This window comes from Pan troglodytes, chromosome 8 (assembly GCF_028858775.2).
Source record: "Pan troglodytes isolate AG18354 chromosome 8, NHGRI_mPanTro3-v2.0_pri, whole genome shotgun sequence".
Lineage (NCBI taxonomy): Eukaryota > Metazoa > Chordata > Mammalia > Primates > Hominidae > Pan > Pan troglodytes.
Window position 1 is genome coordinate 140255108 of NC_072406.2, and position 19116 is coordinate 140274223.

At 44.8% G+C, this 19116-nt stretch overlaps 1 protein-coding gene across 3 annotated transcripts in view; it reads right to left on the reverse strand.

The window, feature by feature from the left end:
* Positions 1 to 297: 297 nt before the first annotated feature.
* The window catches only part of MKI67 (marker of proliferation Ki-67), a 28598-nt gene continuing 9779 nt past the window's right edge, over positions 298 to 19116 (reverse strand). For 2 of the 3 annotated variants that reach the window (XM_009459515.5, XM_063782273.1), the window contains 9 exons: positions 18926 to 18971; positions 15836 to 16011; positions 14534 to 14846; positions 14325 to 14443; positions 14043 to 14214; positions 12775 to 12930; positions 4975 to 11822; positions 3654 to 4097; positions 298 to 1656 (listed from right to left, as the gene is read on the reverse strand). In XM_009459515.5, the coding sequence (XP_009457790.5) occupies positions 1591 to 1656; positions 3654 to 4097; positions 4975 to 11822; positions 12775 to 12930; positions 14043 to 14214; positions 14325 to 14443; positions 14534 to 14846; positions 15836 to 16011; positions 18926 to 18971 (8340 nt within the window). In that variant the 3' untranslated portion in view covers positions 298 to 1590. Of the gene's footprint in view, positions 1657 to 3653; positions 4098 to 4974; positions 11823 to 12774; positions 12931 to 14042; positions 14215 to 14324; positions 14444 to 14533; positions 14847 to 15835; positions 16012 to 17362; positions 18443 to 18925; positions 18972 to 19116 lie in introns of all 3 variants that reach the window. The other variant, XM_508147.9, reaches the window with a different exon arrangement.

The following is a 19116-nucleotide window of genomic DNA, read 5'->3' on the forward strand; positions in this document are numbered from 1 at the left end:
TGATCATAGCAACATTCCTACTGAAAGTTTTGAGGTTGGCCTACGTAGAAGGAAGCATTTATGCCTCACACCTTCCAAAGTGCCTCTGCTAAGAGCCACTTTTCCTTGAACACCCTCCCCCGTTCTGCCCTGGTGCAATCCCTGTACCCTTTGCAGCCCTGTGAAGCCCTCAGATGTCCCCTCCCTGCCCCTTTCTATTCCCTCCCTCAAGCAGAATGTCATTCTCCCTTACGATCATGGATGACACTGTGAGAACCCTATCATGGCAGCCAATATAGTACAAGTCAGTACCACTGATTTCTGCATTCATTCAGCAAGTATTTATGATGTCACCTGGCTCCCCGCCAGACACTGGGGAAACAAACGTGGAGACAGGGCACTGCCCACACAGGGCACATTTTGGGGGACAGCTACCCTGTCTGGTGCACCATCCTCACCTGCACCTGGCAAGGTGGGTGAATGGGGAGGAATCCAGACAGGTGACCTGGGGGATGGCGGGCTATTCTCTGATTTGGGGAACACAGAGAGGACAGGGGGCAAAGTGGAAAGGAAATGAAGATGAACAAGTTATATCTACAAGTCTGAAGCTGGAGAAGGATGTCTGGGCTTCAAAGGAGATTTCGGAGGCAGCGGCTCACAAGGAAGCGTTCCTGAAATCGTGGCTGAAGGTGCTGAGTGCTCAGTCTCTCCAAGGATGATGATGCTTTACAGAGTACTGGTGTCACTTCCTGTACTGGGTGGCATCGGGCTGCCAGATAGAGTCAGAAAGAAAACAGGCGGGAGCAGAGCCAGTAAACTTCCGAAGCTTTCAATGACAGGAAAGCTGGAGATTAGGAGCCAGTTTGAGGTCGTGATGGCCCGCAGCCTGGGACCCTGAGATTCCGCGGGTGGAGAATGTCTCAGGTGAGAGCAACCCTAGTTAGAAAAGTATTCCCAAGAGACTAAGGCAAGCCACGAGTCACTGCTTACAGAAAGTCACTCTTGGTCCCTAAAGATGTGCTCACGAGTCATTCTCCAAAGCACAAAACTTTATTTTCAGAAAGGAAAGGACATCAAAAATAGGACTGTCCTGTGCAGATGTCCAATAGCCTTAATGTGGGGACCAAATGCCCCCCGGCCATTGGAAAGACAGATCTTGTAAGCTCCATTCATCCGTGCGCTCACCCATTCATTCGTGTTTACCGAGTGCCTGCTCAGTGTTGGGACAGACGAAGATAGTTGTTCCTGCCATCGTGCCCTGGAGGACACAGGCAAACATTTAAACGACGACACAGTGTGGCAAGGGTCACAGTTAAGGCTGCTGTAGGGTGGTGACAGACCTCAAGGCTTCATTCTGGAAAGCTGAGGGCAAACCTTGGCCCAAACTCCTTCACGAAGCCCCCGGTGTTCAACTATTCTCAGTTCAGGAGCCCAGCAGTGCTCCCAGTGGAGTTTATGAAGCCGATTCAGACCCAGCAAATCCAAAGTTTTCTTCCCTTAAGCGGACTGACAGCCTTACTTACAGAATTCACTTGTAATTTATGACAAAAACTGCACTAGAACTTATCACAAAACTAACTTTATTATATTTTTCCCAGTTCGATTTTTCTGTTAAATATCTTGACTGTCCCTATGACTTCTGGTTCTTATTTTCTTGACACACACATTGTCCTCAGCCTGTGTGGGAAGAAAAAAAATAGAACTCTTAAGTAATTTAAACACCCATTTTTAGGATCGACCACCTCTGCAAAACCCCAAAGCCTTACTAGGTATTATGCAGGCCCTTAGTTGCAGAAAATTAATTTTGAGGTTGGAAATAAGTTTTAAAATATATTCCATTAACATTGTTTTTCTTGACTTGAACTCTTTTACTATGCAGTTTTTTTACACTTAAATAATGTGATCTTTTCATACAGAAGTTCCTAATGCATTTTTAAGCTAATACATAATAAAATTTCTTCATCAATGCACACATTTTCACAAACTAAAAAATGTCACTCAGAAAAAGTGAATCCAACCAGGATTAAGTCTTTTGGGTCTCCTAAACCAAGGAACCCCCGTAGGCAGAACCATGCCCAACTTGCATGCAGGGGACCTGCCTTGGCCTTTACTCTTGCAGTAGTTCTCGCCCCTTGGCTAAGGGAGAGGAACCATGGTGAAAAGCATGGCTACAAGCTTCTTACTGGAAAAAATCTATCTTATATATGCATTTTCTAGGACTACCGACACCCACCGAAGAGCTCGGCAAGGAGGAGCATGTGTGTGTTGGGCGTCTCCTGGGTGCTTGTGTGTGAGAAGAGGCTGGAACGCCCCCGGCAGAACACACCAGGCCTGGCTCAGCCTTGGGCCTGGTTGCTCTGTGTTTAGGAATCATCCTAGTTAAAAGATTCGCTTTCACCGTTCTTTGGTTTCATTCTGAGGAAGCAGCACCTTCCAGACTGTGAATTCGGTAAGTGCCTGGAGCCTGCGTTTTATTGTAAGACTCGACGGGTGAACGTGCTGACCCACGTCAGCTGTTGCGTCCCTGGTGTGTCTGTGGTTTCTAGGACCTTGTCTGGCACTGTCGGGTATCTTCTGCTTCCAGCCTGCCCCAGAAGTACAGTCTCTGACTTAGGACACCTGTGTGGGCATCAGTGCCCTTCTTGAGCCTCTCCTCTTCCCTCTCTGGAACAGTCTATGGGCATCTCCCCACTAGGACTTCCTGCCCACCATCCAGACACACAAGCCCTCCCCCTCCACTGGCTGCCTGGCTATGCAGCAGGTACTGGGGACACCTGGGAATCTTTCCTTTTCTTGGCAGTTGAAGCTTCCTAGTTTGTGCCGAAGAGGGTCTGTCTGGACAGCTGTACTTGCCAGAATTCTGTATCTGAAGAGGTTATTGCTACATGAGTTTCGTTTGCTGAACTCAGAATATGGTAGTTTTAGGTCCAAATTTTGTGTGTGCTAAGAATTAAATTTATATTATATTTTTGTGAATTGCTCACAAAAAGGGAGCAATTCAACCTATTTTTATTTTAGCTAAACCAAGTATTCCCCAGAAGAACACTAATGGAATCTAATCATTCTTATGGATTTGTCCACATGCTTGTACTTGAGTGGCTAAACTTGATGTGATTTCAGTAGCACTTAAAGTTCATTAGCTTAGATAGTCTCTGGCTGGAGGAGGGTTGGAGGGCAGACGCACACCCCACTGATCAGGAACTCTCACATAGTGAGCATGTCTCAGGGACATCCCAACTTCTGTTCCTTCTGCCTTTCCAAAGAATGCCTTGGAAAGTTTTCTGTTTCAATATTTTTTTTTGGAAAAAGAATTTTCCTGTTTCAAGAGGTGATTTTGAACTACAGAAAGGCTGAAGACATCTACCTACAATTGTATCACGAGGTACATCATAAGCAGTCAGAAATTAGCCACTAGACAAATTCCTTTTCTTTCTGAAGAAAGTCTTCATAACGTGAATTTGCTATTTGAAGTAAAATTCCCAAAGTAGACACAACAAAATATAACTAAAATGACCAAATTTATGTCTTAGCATAATGCTCCTTCCATTAATGTAACTGGGAGCTGGCAGAGTGCTGTTGAAGATAATGCTTTTTGTTTGCCTTTGCAACCTTGGGCAAAAAATACATCAAAACATTCTGTGTCTTTTAAAACAGGGAAACAGTAAATGGCTTACCTTCTTTGGATTTTCTGCACACCTCTTGACACTCCGTGTTACTCTCTGCACAGATTCGCTCTCCAAAGTGCTTGCTGCAGGCTGGCTTTTTGTCTTTCTTGATCTCAAGCACATGGAGTCTGAATTTCCTGCTTCTCCTTTCCCTTTCTGATTCTGCATGAGAACCTTCGCACTCTTCTGCCCTCCGCTCTCCTCTGCCACCTTAGGCTGGGAGCTCTCATTCTGTCTAACAGACCTCAAGCACCTTTTGTTCTCACTGACTTTGTCTCTAGGTATGGGTTTCCGGGCTCCATCATCTGGATTCTGAATGTCCATCTCTGGGGAGGTCTTCATGGGCTTCTTTTCATTTCTGTTTATTTCTAGTCTTTCTGCTAATACAAAGACCTCAGTTATTTGCTGTTCTGCCTCAGTCTTATTTTGGCGTCTGGAGCGCAGGGATATTCCCTAAAGAAATGAGAAGACATCCACAAAATTCCAATAATTAGTAAAACAAACTTCAAAATTCAACAGGGAGCACAATCAACAGTAACCTAAAAGGAGAAATCATTTGAAAATCACACACTGATGAATTGTCTAAGAGACTCATCATCTAGGATAGTCAAGGTAATGCCTTGGTACTTTGCTCCTATGGAGAAATGACTGTCTCTGCTGACAAATTATAAATAAGGAATTCAGGATAAATTTCAATAACAATGCCTAATAAGATATATATCAAATCTAATTTTTACAGTTTACATTATAGAAAGAAGGTCCGTTATTCATTCATTTACAGGGAGTAAATGAATTCCTATTCCTTTAACCATCACTGCTAAGGCAGAACAGGAAATTGCCATTTCTGGAGTTTCCCCAAACTTCTCTGCATGCAGTGGGAGCCTCTCTATCTAACAGTCCAGACAGTTTCCCCTTCTCAAGAATACACATTCCTTATTGATATTGTTCTGATAGTTAAAATAGTGACACAGATAGGATTTTTAACCCAGTCCTGGTCTTGCTGACAGTGTCCAGAACATAGAACTGAACCACCCACCTATCCTCTGATCAATTTTTTAAACATTTGAAGATGAACATGACTCATTTGGCTTTTGAGAAACTCTTCTAAGTTTGCATTAATCATGTTTGACTAGTTCTTTTCCCATATTAGTCTATTCCCTCTATAGGTCCCAAGAAGATTCTTTACCATGGCCTGCAGTTATTCAGTGTTAAAGGAAACCCTCTGGGGAAAGGATAACCACTTATAACGTCAGGTTACATGCAAAGTATCACACAGAAATTGACAACTATCCAAGACGATATTGAGTGATGCTGTAATACTTCCTCTCACCTTATTTTCAGGGACCGAGTCTTGTAATTTGTGTTCCTCTTTGTTGGTTTTCATGTCGTTGCTGTTCAGCTCTTCCGCAGGTTCAATTCTTTTTGCAGAAGTCCTCAAACTTCTCTTCATGATGACCACGGGTTCGGGTGATTTGCGTCTTGCCCTGGGAGCAACCCTCTGCTTCTTGCTGGCTGGCAGCTCCTCCACAATTTCCTCTGGCGCTGGCATGCAGCGCAGCCTCTTGGTTCCCGTGACGCTTCCATCTTTGCCACCTCCCCTCTTGAAGGGCAGTGGGGGCAGGGAAGTGTTGCTTTTGCTTTGTGATTTTACAGGGTCTCTGGTGCTTACCAGGTCTCCCACAGGTTCTACTTTAGGGGCCCGAAGAACTCTTCTGGATATTTTTAGAGGTTTTCCACTGTCGGGTGTCTGCTTTGGAGCGCTTGTAAAGCTATCAGCAGCACCATTTGCCAGTTCCTCAGTGTGGCCTGGTGTTTGAGAGAGCTCTTGGAAGCTGGCCAGATCTTCCAGGGGTTGGGCCTTTTCCTTAGCTGCTCTTGGCCGTCTCCTGCTGCCAATTCCATCTTCTGCGTCCAGCTTCCGCTTTGCAGGTTGCTTAAATGCTTTCGTGCCTTTGCCCTCACCTACCGGCTCTTTGTCGGTGTGCGTGGTCTCCCCAGAGGTTTCTGTGAGCTTGCCAACTGCTAACAGCTCCTCCTTCACTTCTACTTTCTGGGCACGTGTCCTGGGCCGTCTCTTTGAGCTTGTTGCGGTGTCTTCTGGTTCTGGTGATGATTTGCAGGGTATTTTAGTGGTTTTGTCATCAGTCATTGATTCTTCAGTGTGACCTGCTGCTGGGTCTTTGAAGCCAGCTAGGTCTTCTATGGCTTGGGCATTTTCCCTGGGTGCTCTTGGCCGTCTCCTGCTGCCAGTTACACTTGCTGCTGGAGCCGGTGTCTGTTTTGCAGATTCCTTCAATGCTTTGATGCCTTTATCTTCACCTGCTGGTTCTTTGTCTGCATCCGTGGTTTCCCCTGATGTTTGTGTGAACTTGACTGCTGAAGGCTCTTCTTTTACTTGTACCTTCTGCACACGTGTCCTGAGATGCCTCTTTGTGCTTGCTGTGGTGTCTACTACGTCTAGTGGGGGAGATTCGCAGGGTATTTTAGTGGCTTTGCCAGCAGTCAGTGATTCCTGAGTGTGACCTGATGTTTCAGAGAGCTCTGTGAAGCCGGCCAGGTCTTCCAGGGGTTGGGCCTTTTCCTTAGGTGCTCTTGGCCTTCTCCTGCCGGGTTCCTCTTCTACTGGGTTCGGTTTCTTCTTTGCACGTTGCTTCAATACTTTGATGCCCTCATCACCGCTTGCTGGTTCTTTGTGTGTGTGTGTGCGTTGCCCTGATGTTTGCGTGAGCCTCTCAACTGCTGAGAGCTCCTCTTTCACTTCTTTCCTGAGACGTGTCTTGGGGCATCTCTTTGTGCTCGTGGCAGTGTCTGTTAGTTCTGGTGGGGGAGATTTGCAGGGAATTTTTGTGTTTTTGTCAACAGTCATTGACTCTTCAGTGTGACCTGGTGCTGAGAAGAGCTCTTTGAAGTCAACCAGGTCTTCTAGAGCACGGGCCTTTTCCTTACGAGTTCTCAGCTGCCTCCTGCTACCAGTTACACTTGCTGCTGGGTCCAGGATCTGCTTTGGAGACTCCTTAAACGCTCTGATGCTCTCACTATCTCCTGTTGGCTCTGTGTGTGTTTGCGTAGTCTCCCCTGACGTCCGTGTGAGCTTGCTGACTGCTAGGGGCTCTTCTTTCATGTCCACTTTCACCAGGGCTATCTTGAGCCTTTGCTTGGAGCTTCTTGAGGTTTTGAATGACTCTGACTGTGGAGATTTACAGGATACTTCTGTGATTTTGTCATCAGTCATTGATTCCTCAGTGTGACCTGGTGTCTGGAAGAGTTCTTTGAAGCCAGCCAGGTCCTCTAGAGCCTCAGCCTTTTCCTTAGGAGTCTGTGGCTGTCTCTTGCTGCCAGGTAAATTTCCTAGCAGGTCCAGTTTCTGCACTGGAGTTTCCACAAATGTGTTGATATTTTTCTCATCACTTACTGCTGGTTTGGGTGTGTCCATGGCTTTGCCTGCTGATGGTGTTCGTTTCCTGAGTGCTAAAAATTCTTCCTCTACGTCTGCTTTCCTGAGGCTTCTCTTGGGCCGTTGCTTTGTGCTTGCTGGGGTGTCCACTGGGTCTGGTTGTGGAGATTTGCAGGCTATTTTGGTAGTTTTCTCATCAGTCGTGGGCTTGTCAGTGCCTGGTGTCTGGAAGAGCTCTTTGAAGCCAGCCAGGTCTTCTAGAGCCTGGGCCTTTTCCTTAGGAGTTTGTGGCCATCTTTTGCTGCCAGGTAAATTTCCTGGCAGGTCCAATTTCTGCACTGGAGTTCCCATAAATGCTTTCATGTCTTTCTCATCACCTCCTGCTGGTTTGGGTGTGTCCATAGCTTTCCCTACTGATGGTGTTCGTTTCCTGAGTGCTAAGGATTCTTCCTCTACGTCTGCTTTCCTGAGACTTCTCTTGGACTGTGGCTTGAAGATCGTTGGGGTATCCACTGGGTCTGGTTGTGGAGATCTGCAGGCTATTTTGGTAGTTTTCTCATGAGTCGTGGGCTTGTCAGTGCATATTGGTGTCTGGAAGAGCTCTTTCAAGCCAGCCAAGTCTTCTAGGGGTTGGGCTTTTCCCTTAGGAGGTCTTGGCTGCCTCTTGCTACCAGTTACACTTGCTGCTGGGTCCAGTTTCTGTTTTGCAGTTTCCCTAAACACGTTGATGCCTTTATCCTCATCTCCTGGTACTTTGTCTGTGTGTGTGGTCTGTGTGAGCTGCTTCAGGGCTGAGAGCTCTTCCACTATATCCCTTTTCCCCAAAGGTGTTTTGGGCCGCCTCCTTGTGCTTGTTGGAGTGTCCATTGATTCTGGTGGTGGAGATTTGCAGGCTATTTTGGTAGTTTTGTCATCAGTTGTTGATTCCTCAGTGTGGTCTGGTGTCTGGAAGAGCTCTTTGAAGCCGGCCAGGTCTTCTAGTGATTGGGCCTCTTCCTTAGGTGTTCTTGGCCACCTCTCCATCCCAGTTCCATAGTTTGCTGGGTCCAGCATCTGCTTTGCAGATTCCTTAAACGCTTTGATGCTCTTTCCGTCTCCTGCCGTCTCTCTGTGTGTCTGTGTGGTCTTCCCTGACGTCTGTGTGAGCTTGCCGACTGGTAGGACCTCTTCTTTCACACCTACTTTCCCCAAGGATATCTTGAGTCGTTGCTTGGAGCTTGTTGGGGTTTTGACTGGGTCTGGTTGTGGAGATTTGCAGGATACTTCTGTGATTTTGTCATCGGTCATTGATTCCTCAGTGTGACCTGGTGTCTGGAAGAGCTCTTTGAAGCCAGCCAGATCTTCTAGAGCCTTGGCCTTTTCTTTAGGAGTTTGTGGCCGTCTCTTGCTGCCAGGTAAATTTCCTAGCAGGTCCAGTTTCTCCACTGGAGTCCCCACAAATGTGTTGCTGTCTTTCTCTTCACCTACTGCTGCTTTAGGCGTGTGCATGGCTTTGCCTGCTGATGGTGTTAGTTTCCTGAATGCTAAAAATTCTTCCTCTACGTCTGCTTTCTTGAGGCTTCTCTTGGGCCGTTGCTTTGTGTTTGTTGGGGTGTCCGCTAGGTCTGATTGCGGAGATTTGCAGAGTATTTTTTTGGTAGTTTTCTCATCAGTCGTGGGGTTATCAGTGCATGGTGTCTGGAAAAGCTCTCTGAAGCCAGTCAGTTCTTCTAGAGCCTGGGCCTTTTCCTTACGAGTTTGTAGCTGTCTATTGCTGCCAGGTAAATTTCCTGGCTGGTCCAGTTTCTGCACTGGAGTTCCCAAAAACGTGTTGATGTCTTTCTCTTCACCTACTGCTGGTTTGGGTGTGTGCATGGCTTTGCCTGCTGATGGCGTTTGTTTCCTAAATGCTAAAAATTCTTCTTCAATGTCTGCTTTCCTGAGACTTCTCTTGGGCTGTGGCTTGGAGCTTGTTGGGGTGTCCACTAGGTCTGGCTGTGAAGCTCTGTAGGATACTTTGGTAGTTTTTTCGTTAGTCATTGATTCCTTAGTGTGACTTGGTGTCTGGAAGAGCTCGATGAAGCCGGCCAGGTCTTCAGGGACTTCAGACTTTGCCTTAGGAGTTCTCAGCTGCCTCTTGCTGCCAGTTAGACTTGCTGCTGAGTCTAAGATCTGCTTTGGAGACTCCGTAAATGCTTTCATGCTCTTACCATCTCCCGTTGGCTCTGTGTGTGTGTGTGTAGTCTCTCCTGATGTCTGTGTGAGCTTGCCAACTGCTAGGAGCTCTTCTTTCACGCCCACTTTCCCCAGGGATGTCTTGAGCCGTCGCTTGGAGCTTGCTGGGTTTTTGTCTGGGTCTGGTTGTGAAGATTTGCAGGCTACTTTGGCAGTTTTATCGTTAGTCATTGATTCCTCAGTGTGACCTCGTGTCTGGAAGAGCTCTTTAAAGCCAGCCAGGTCTTCTAGAGCCTGGGCCTTTTCCTTAGGAGTTTGTAGCCGTCTCTTGCTGCCAGTTAAGTTCTCTGTCAGGTCCAGTTTCTGCACTGGAGTTCCCATAAATGCGTAGATGTTTTTCTCACCACTTACTGCTGGTTTGGGTGTGTGGATGGCTTTGCCTGCTGATGGTGTTCGTTTCCTGAGTGCTAAGGATTCTTCTTCTACGTCCACTTTCCTGAGACTTCTCTTGGACTGTGGCTTGGAGCTTGTTGGTGTGTCCACTGGGTCTGGTTGTGGAGATCTGCAGGCTATTTTGGTAGTTTTCTCGTGAGTCGTGGGCTTGTCAGTGCATATTGGTGTCTGGAAGAGCTCTTTCAAGCCGGCCAGGTCTTCTAGGGGTTGGGCCTTTTCCTTAGTTTTTGGCTGCCTCTTGCTGCCAGTTACACTTGCTGCTGGGTCCAGTTTCTGTTTTGCAGTTTCCCTAAACGCGTTGATGCTTTTATCCTCACCTCCTGGTACTTTATCTGTGTGTGTGGTTTCCCCTGATGTCTGTGTGAGCTTCTTCAGGGCTGAGAGCTCCTTCTGTACATCCCTTTTCTCCAAAGGTGTCTTGGGCTGCCTTCTTGTGCTTGTTGGGGTGTCTGCTGATTCTGGTGGAGAAGATTCGCAGGGCATTTTAGTAGTTTTGCCAGTAGCCACTGCTTCTTCAGTATGACCCGGGGTCTGGAAGAGCTCTTTAAAGCCAGTCAGGTCTTCCAGAGCCTGGGCCTTTTCCTTAGGAGTTTGTGGCCGTCTCTTGCTGCCGGTTAAGTTCTCTGTCAGGTCCAGTTTCTGCACTGGAGTTCCCACAAATATGATGATGTCTTTCTCTTCACCTACTGATGGTTTAGGCGTGTGCATGGCTTTGCCTGCTGATGGCATTAGATTCCTGCATGCTAAGAGTTCTCCCTCTACATCTGCTTTCCTGATACTTCTCTTGGGTCGTTGCTTTGTGCTTGTTGGGGTGTCCACTGGGTCTGGCTGTGGAGATTCGCAGGGTATTTTAGTGGTTTTACCAGCAGCCACTAATTCCTCGGTGTGACCAGGAGTCTGGAAGAGCTCTTTAAAGCCAGCCAGGTCTTCTAGAGCCTGGGCCTTTTCCTTAGGAGTTTGTAGCTGTCTTTTGCTGCCAGGTAAAGTTCCTGCCAGGTCCAGTTTCTGCACTGGAGTTCCCATAAATGCTTTAATGTCTTTCTCATCACCTCCTGCTGGTTTGGGCGTAAGCATGGCTTTCCCTGCTGATGGTGTTAGTTTCCTGAGTGCTAAGAATTCTTCCTCTACGTCTGCTTTCCTGAGACTTCTCTTAGGCCATTGCTTTGTGCTTGTTGGAGTGTCCACTGATTCTGGTGGTGGAGATTTGCAGGCTATTTTGGTAGTTTTCTCATCAGTCATTGATTCCTCAGAGGCACCTGGTGTCTGGAAGAGCTCTTTGAAGCCAGCCAGGTCTTCTAGTGACTGGGCCTCTTCCTTAGGCGTTCTTGGCCACTTCTTCATTCCAGTTACATGGGCTGCTGGGTCCAGGATCTGCTTTGGAGACTCCTTAAACGTTCTGATGCTCTTGCCATCTCCTGCCGGCTCTCTGTGCGTGTGCGTGGTCTCCCCTGACGTCCGTGTGAGCTTGCCGACTGCTAGCAGCTCTTCTTTCACACCTACTTTCCCCAGGGATGCCTTCAACTGTTGTTTTGTGTGTGTTGGGGTGTTTATTGGTTCTGGTTGTAATGACTGGCAGGGCATTTTAGTGATTTTGCCTTTCTCACTCTTTGGTGCCTTGGCATGATCTTGGATTTGGAGGAGATTCTGGCCACGTGCCGTGTCTTTCATGAGTTCTGTATCAGGCAAGCTCTTGAGGTCTGTCAGGTCAGACATTGGTTCACATTTCTGCCCCCAAGTTCTTGATCTCTTCATTGCTTTCATCTTTTCATCATTTTCTTTTAATTCAATATTTTCCTTATATGTCTCAAAAGGTCTTTCTATTTCCTTCATCTCTCCTTCTCTCCTTTGTTGTAGTAGTGTTGCCTTCTGACCTCTTTTTAGGATGCACTCAACAATGTCTGTATTTGTTTCTTCACTCTTACTTTCCACAGGTAGCTTCTGTATATTCCTGAACTCTGTGGACCTTCTTGACCTGTTTGCAGTGGATACTGTTTTTGAAGGCTCTGTCTCAGTATCTGAAGTTTTTGTCTCCACGGAAGTCATTTTGTAGGTGTTCCTGGGCGTTTTTGCTACGTTTCCATTTTCTCTAATACACTGCCGTCTTAAGGGAGGGCTTGCAGAGCATTTATCAGATGGCTGTTTTGCTGCATTCTGTGCACTGAAGAATGCATTTCCTCCTGAAATAAAAACATACACAATAAATACATTCTATTAGTGTCTCATGTCAATCGAGTATTACAGCCTCATAAAATATGGTAAAAAACTAAATATTTAGCTTCGTATTCACTGAACGACATGAGGCTACTTATGTGTCTATAAATCTGTCTTATAAGAGCCATGCACAATTAAGAATAATGTTATTTGGTGCTATAGTGGGGTCATCATTAAGCAAAGTTAGATGCTGAAATGATCATAGAAGGTAAAAATATTGCTTAAGAAGGATCCTCCAAAGGTTGCCATGCCCTGTGTCATTGACGTAAATATAGGCATTTTTTCCTTCAAACATTAGAAACAAACAGCTGTTTCTTGCCTTAAATCGCCAATAAAATAATATGGATTATCCTTATGTGGTTAGGGTCCATATTACACAGGAAATATTTACCTACCGCAAACATCTTCAGGGTAGCAAGCTGTTCCCTCTGTGACAGGAACACAGTGACCAGTGCCAAATGAGAGATTAGACAGATTCTCATCTCCCATCTCACACTTACCCCGGGCCTGCTCCCACCTAAAAGGTTAGCAGGAATAATTGCACAGTATACAAACTGTTATCTTTCTGTTTTGTAATTGGCAGTAATTTTGAATATGAGTAATTTATATGTAAATATGGTGAGACACCATTGTATTTTTTTGCTATGTCACCCTGGTTACTTACAATAAAGAAGCCAAAAGTGTACACAGGTCATTTACACACATTAACGGAGTCTTTCTTTCTATGTAAGTCAATGAATGCCAATGTTAGTTCAACTGCTGATTGAAATCTCCCTTTCAATTAGAACAGAGAAGACGGAAATGGTATTTTGTGCCAGGAACATTTGTTTTAGAGAAGTAATATCATACTGCTTGTAAAAAAATAATACTGTATGTTCCTATCCCAAAACATCAGTGTTAGGAAACAAGGAAACCAACCAAAACTCTCTGAGGTGGGGAGCAGAGGTTCTTCTCCTGAATCAGTTCCTTGAAACTGTTTTCCAAGCAAATTCTCTGAATTTGAAATAGCGATGTGACATGTGCTTGTCAACTGCGGTTGCTCCTTCACTGGGGTCTTGAACATTTCAGCTATTCCTGTTAAATGAAAATATTTGAAAAGTGATTGACATATTGCTAACATGCAAACAACCATCCCAGCCCTCACATGTAACGTGCAAATGGTGGGAAATAACAGTAGATTCCTCCCTTGAAATCCTGGTACATAGGCCTCATAAAAAGAGTGATTCCATTAATAATGTACTCATTTTGTAAAAAAGAGAGCAAAGAGAAGATATGTTATGCTCTTTGCTTTGCTTTTCTTGGAAAGGAAACAAATGAAGTTAGCTGACCTCTGTGGTCCTCCTAACTAGACCCCACACGTGAGCTCTGGAGCACGGAGGCTGGTGATGGGCTCCTGAGACCCATAGGCCTCCCTGCTAGGATCTAGAGGCCAAATGCCTTCATGCTTCTCAAAGTCTTGGGTGCTCAGTTCTAGATTTTAAGTACAAATAACACGTACCCACATTTTAGAAAATGACAAAGAGCTGCCCATTTTTAGTACTGTCAAGTAATAATATATATTTTTGAAAATCTAATATCATTATCATTCTGTTTGGAATGATAGGAGGCCTCAGCCTCACAAAGTGTTGGGATTACAGGCGTGAGCCACTGCGCCGGCCATCCCCACTTTAAATTACACAAGTCAGGCCACAACTTACTGAGAGTGGGAATTGAATAGAAACATTTCTTCAACAATCGTTTATGGGAATCTTCTCACAGGGCTTTCTTTCAAGAAAGTTAAGCTACCTAGAAAGTCAATCCTGAAGAAGCAAAATGTTGCTCAACAACAACTGGCCCACACCTGGGATAAACTATTATTGTACCTGCAGATTAACAAGTTAACTCTCTTCACTGTAAAGCACCTTCCAGCTTTCTATGTCTACGCTGCTCTCCAGGGTAAAGACATGCATTTGACATTTCCACACCTATTTCATGCAGGACATGTGATCCCAAAAATTAGCAGAGACTTGTCTTTGCAAGCCAAACCAGCTTTATCTTCCCTGAACACTAAGACCCCAGAAGGGTGATTGAGTCATTTATTTTATAATCTCTTTCACAGCAGATAAACAAAGTTAGCAAAACAAACATTAACACAGTAAAAAACAGTAGAGTCAAAAGATTTATAAGATCTAAGACTATGTTTTTACCTGAAAGATCTTCCTTAAAGTCCATTTTTTGGTTGGAAATGAAGTTGTTGAGCACTCTGTAGGGTCGAGCAGGCACATGTACTTTTTCAGTATGAGCTTTCCCTATTATTATGGTACAAGGAGAGTTTGCGTGGCCTGTACTAAATTGACTGTGAACTTCGCCCACAGGCTTCTGTAGAAAACAGGAAGGAGGTAAACAGGACATTAAAGCATAAATCCACACTGAATGCAAGCTTCGATGACACCAGTATGTGTAAAGCAGCCATTCAGTGAGGCCCCTACCTTTGGAGTAGCAGGTCTTCTTTGCCTTTTGTTCATTGACCTTTGAGGACCATGTTTTATGACTTTAGTTTGTGTTTGTTTTGCACCAAGTTTTACTACATCTGCCCATGATTTCGCAACTGTCAAAGGGAAAAGATGACGAAACTTTTCAAAAACTAGCATTCATGAAAAAATTCACCTTAATATATGTATTCTAATGTCAGACTAACCAATCAGATTTGCTTCCGAAGCACCACTTCTTCTTTTGGAACATATCATCTGTAAAATATCATGTTGACTTCGGCTGATAGACACTCTCTTTGAAGGCAAGTTGCCGCTCTTTCTCCCTCCTCTCTTAGGAACCTCTGTCTGAGATTTGCTGCTGGAAGCAGGGGCTGTTTTGCAGGACCTACGGCGTTGATCACTGGCAACTGGAGTTTTCCTAGGACTAGGAGCTGGAGGGCTTATAACCAAGCTTTGTGCCTTCACTTCCACATGGATTTCTGAAGCTGACTCTTGTTTTCCTGATGGTTGAGGCTGTTCCTGACAAGACAAAATTGTTTACAAGAAGCCTTAACAAGGATCTAACATCTCTGGAATGACTGATAAAGACCTATTCAGTTAAGAATTTCAGCTGTTTAAATCTTGAAGCATCAAATGCTTAAGCCACTGTCTTTGAAGACTATGGTAGAGGTGAGACTGTCTCAGTCATTTAAGGAAAAGGAAAGAGAAGCAAGCCAAGTCTGAAGTGAGGTCATTTCAGGTAAAAATGTGGAAGGAACATCCTGATCAGTGAAAGACAAGCAGGGTCTGATCTCAGTCCCAGTAAATACCAGCTGTGAGCACCCAGTCCCCGGCAGTCCACATGGAGGGAGGACTGCTTGCCCTTGGGAGCCAGTGTAAAATGGAAAGGGAGCCAGACATCACTTTCCACTCCTGTTGGGAAGAGAAGAAAAGAAAGACCGCCCAGGCCCTATTACGAAGGTTATGAGCTATAGGGCCATGACTTCCCAGGGGTGTGAAACCCAGGAAGGACAACACAGCAAAGGAACAGGTAAGCAAATATTCTAAAGAGCTGAAGGTGTAAAAGGTAGACGTGCCATTGATTTTCCTTCACACCAGGTAAATGCCTTAACTATAGCCTTGTAACTCTAAAAGAAAATAAAACAATCCTTATGGGTCGATGTGGTAATGTATCCAGAATCTTTGTAATTGGCTATTCTGACGGTGCCTGCAGGTGATTATGCAGTGCTGTAAGCGTGGGTGTCTGGGAACTTCTGCACGAAAAGGACAACATCAAGGACTCCCCCGACTCGGTCGCATCAGCACCACGGTCAGGGACCCAGGGGCTCCTTTGCTGGCGCCCACATCAATGAGCTTTCATTCGTCTTTTTAAAAACTTGTTTCTTTAAAAAATAAATAAATAAATAAAGGTCTTCATCATAATTCTACTTGTGTCAGTATTTGGAAAGGAGTAGGTACCCGGTGTGTGAGCCACTGGGCATGAATGGGATGCTGCTTGTTCAACTCACCTTGATTATTTTCTTCAGGACAGGTGGAGTGTGCATTACCAGAGACTTCCTTTTGGTTGGGGCTTCTCCCCTTTTGAGAGGCGTATTAGGAGGCAAGTTTTCATCAAATAGTTCAGGTCTTAGGTGCCCACCAAAGGACACACACCTTCTTTTCAAAGGTATTCCCTCACTCTCATCTAAAGTAACGGATACAAACGTGGAAAGAGCAATGAAAAAACATACCAAGACTAGTGATTTATTTCACGTTAGCATTAAAGACAAACCAAGTGAAAAGTCATCGAAACACAGCACCTACAGCACGCCTCTATTCTTGCAATCCTGGTGAAGCTAAGCTACTAAGAGTTCCTAAAGGATTGCGGGAGTGGCCACTAAGACGTCAAGTTGCCACTGGACAGTACAGAGGCTTTCTTTAAAACGTTGAAACATTATGTGTGGACATAGAAAGGAGGAGTCTGCAGCAGCAGATTTCACCTTAGAGTAGGGGGACGACAGCCAGAGAGAACTCTCTAAAGACATGCACTTGGGCCTCAGCCTGAGCCACCCAGTGACCAGAATGCATGAGCTGTAAAAACTCCTCCAGGTGGTTCTGAGTCAATTCACAGGAGCCCAGTCCCGGCCACACATTTTCCTGAGCCTGAGTTAATGTAAATCCCTTGCCTGAGTGATGCTTCCCCACTAGGAAGCTTGGTGGAATACTGAGACTGATGTTACAAACCTTATTTTATCGACAGCCTCATGCCCCACCGCTATAGGCCACCTGCAGAAACAGAGCCTGGAGTACGAATACTGCGTCTGTGGCCCAGACAATTTTCTTCTAATAGCCAGTCCCTAGGAGTGTAGGAAGCTCCCGAGGAGCTACCACACCTGCTATAAAGGTCCTATCTCTGCCACTTCCTGACTGGCCTTGGGTTGTGCGTTTCCTCATGTGTGACATAGCTCTAAAAAGACAACCTAGCCACGGGCACTGCTACTGCACCAAGGATCAAGTGTTCATGTCTGCCAAGCACATGGAAACTTGCCTGGCATACAGACTCATGGGTACAGTCCAGTGTTTACAGCAAATTGTTTGTAGGACACTCTGAAAACAGAGTATCAACACCTGAGAACTACCGCTATGTTTAATGATTTCCAGTGATTTATTCCACATGACCAAACTCATATGATACAGTTGATTGTAGTTCAGAATTAAACTCCATGTGAAAAGCAATTATGATTATTCTCTTTTCTATTTTGTGATAGATGGAGAAGAATCAAATATTTTTGGGGCCACCCTATCTCCTTCAATAACCCCTGCTTCATGATTGCCTGACAACTTCCGTCTCTTCTGTCATTCCTTGTTACAATTACCTAGGCCTTCAGTATTCATCTATTAGCGAAAACAGCGTGCGTGTCTGTCTTATCCCTGTGCCTTATGTGCTTACATTCTCTTCCACAAAGCTAATCACTACTGAATGAATGAAGGTCTCACAGCTACATAGAAGGTGTTCATCTTTTAGAAAAAATAAATTTACAATTAAATAAACTTACTAATGGAATCACCAAAGTTGTTGATATCAACTGAACTAAGACCAGGTAACCCAGAGCACATCTGTCCAGCTGTAGTGCCCAATTTCTCAGGCTTGCTGAGGGAATCCTTTTGGATCTTCCTCTCAACTTGAGTGAGCCACAGAGTTAAAAACGGCTCATTGTGAATTTCAGTTTCCGTAGGCGGAACTTCCACATCTGTAGGAACACTTCCTCTGGTTTTGGAAGAGAGATTTTCTGGCTTAGCGGCAGAGTCAGCTGCATCTTCAACTTTAGCTGGTGTTTGATTTCTAGTTGAAAGCTTCCTGGGAGTAAGAGTTTTATCACCAGCCTTGAAGCCTTCACTTTTACCCAGATTCACAGATTCTCTTCTACCAGTAGTATACAGGTCTTTGTTCTTATGTTTTTGTGGAGAATTTTGTTGCTGTGAATATTGTACAGGGGTCTTCATTTTAGCCGGCTCATAGAGAGGAAAGCTGGCGCCCACAGCCTTGCTGGGAGTCTGAACAGACTCCACGTCTCTTCCCTTCCCCTTATTCTGGTCAAGCTCTTGTTCAGGTGAAGCAGGCTCTGCCACAGCGTGGCCGCTCCCACCAGATTTTGGTCTTGACTTACGTGAGACCAACAGTTGGGTCTCCCCCTGTAAACCATCAGCACTTTCTTTCTCTGTTGTGTAATCAGTTTGTAATCCAGATTTTCTACAATACTGTAGGACATTTTCTTTTTGTGATTTTACATCCAACTCTTTCTTCACTGACTCATAAAGCTTCCTAAAGGGAGATTCATTTTTTTTGCTATTGTCAAGACATTGTGTAGTGGGAACAGACTTCAATTCTCCATAATGGCTCACTAATTTAACGCTGGAAATTTCTTTAAAATCCCCAGAAATGGGATCAGCTGCATTTCTGCCATTACGTCCAGCATGTTCTGAGGAATGAACATTAGGTGTTCCCTGAGCAACACTGTCTTTTGAGTCATGTGTGGTACTGTCTTCTTTGACATTCTTGATATGTACCTGAGGACTTCCTGAAACTTTTCCTTCAGTGATTTTTGAATAGGCCTTGGAATCTTGAGCTTTCTCATCTTGGCAATGAATTATGAAATAAGAAACAGAAGTTCAACATTTTCTCAATGATTAACATTTGTGGAATTCAATATTTTAATTGTTTCAGGTTGTCTTATAAGCTAGCTTTTACTTGGCCTACAAATTATTTAATGCCTAAAACTTGCAAGTCTTATGATACTAGTATTATGATACAAATATATAAATCATATCAGCTCCAATAACCAGTATGAAATAGCACATGCTATCTAACTATTGAGAACTGAGTTGACAGCTGGACAGGCAATTTTCTCATATCTAGAGTCTCTCCTAAGCATAGCATACCATCAGTCACCAAGGGAAAGTTAGGCATCTGTCTGCTGTTGACATGTTAAATGACACCTCCTCCATTTCTGACAGGCTAGACATTTAGCACTTGCATTCTTGTTGCCCCTTCTTTGCCAATATGCTTCGCAAAGACCTGATCTTTCAGGATTCTGGAACAAAACCCAAACACTACTCACCAGGGTCAGAAGAGAGGCTAGATCTTGAGACACGACGTGCTGGCTCCTGTAAGTTGGGAAAATAAGAACAGTTATTTGCAGGTCTGTCTAAATGATGACAGTCACAACAGTGAAAATATTATTTATTGTTTTCTGGCTGGGCATGATGGCTCATGCCTGTAATCCCAGAACTTTGGGAGGCCAAGGTGGGC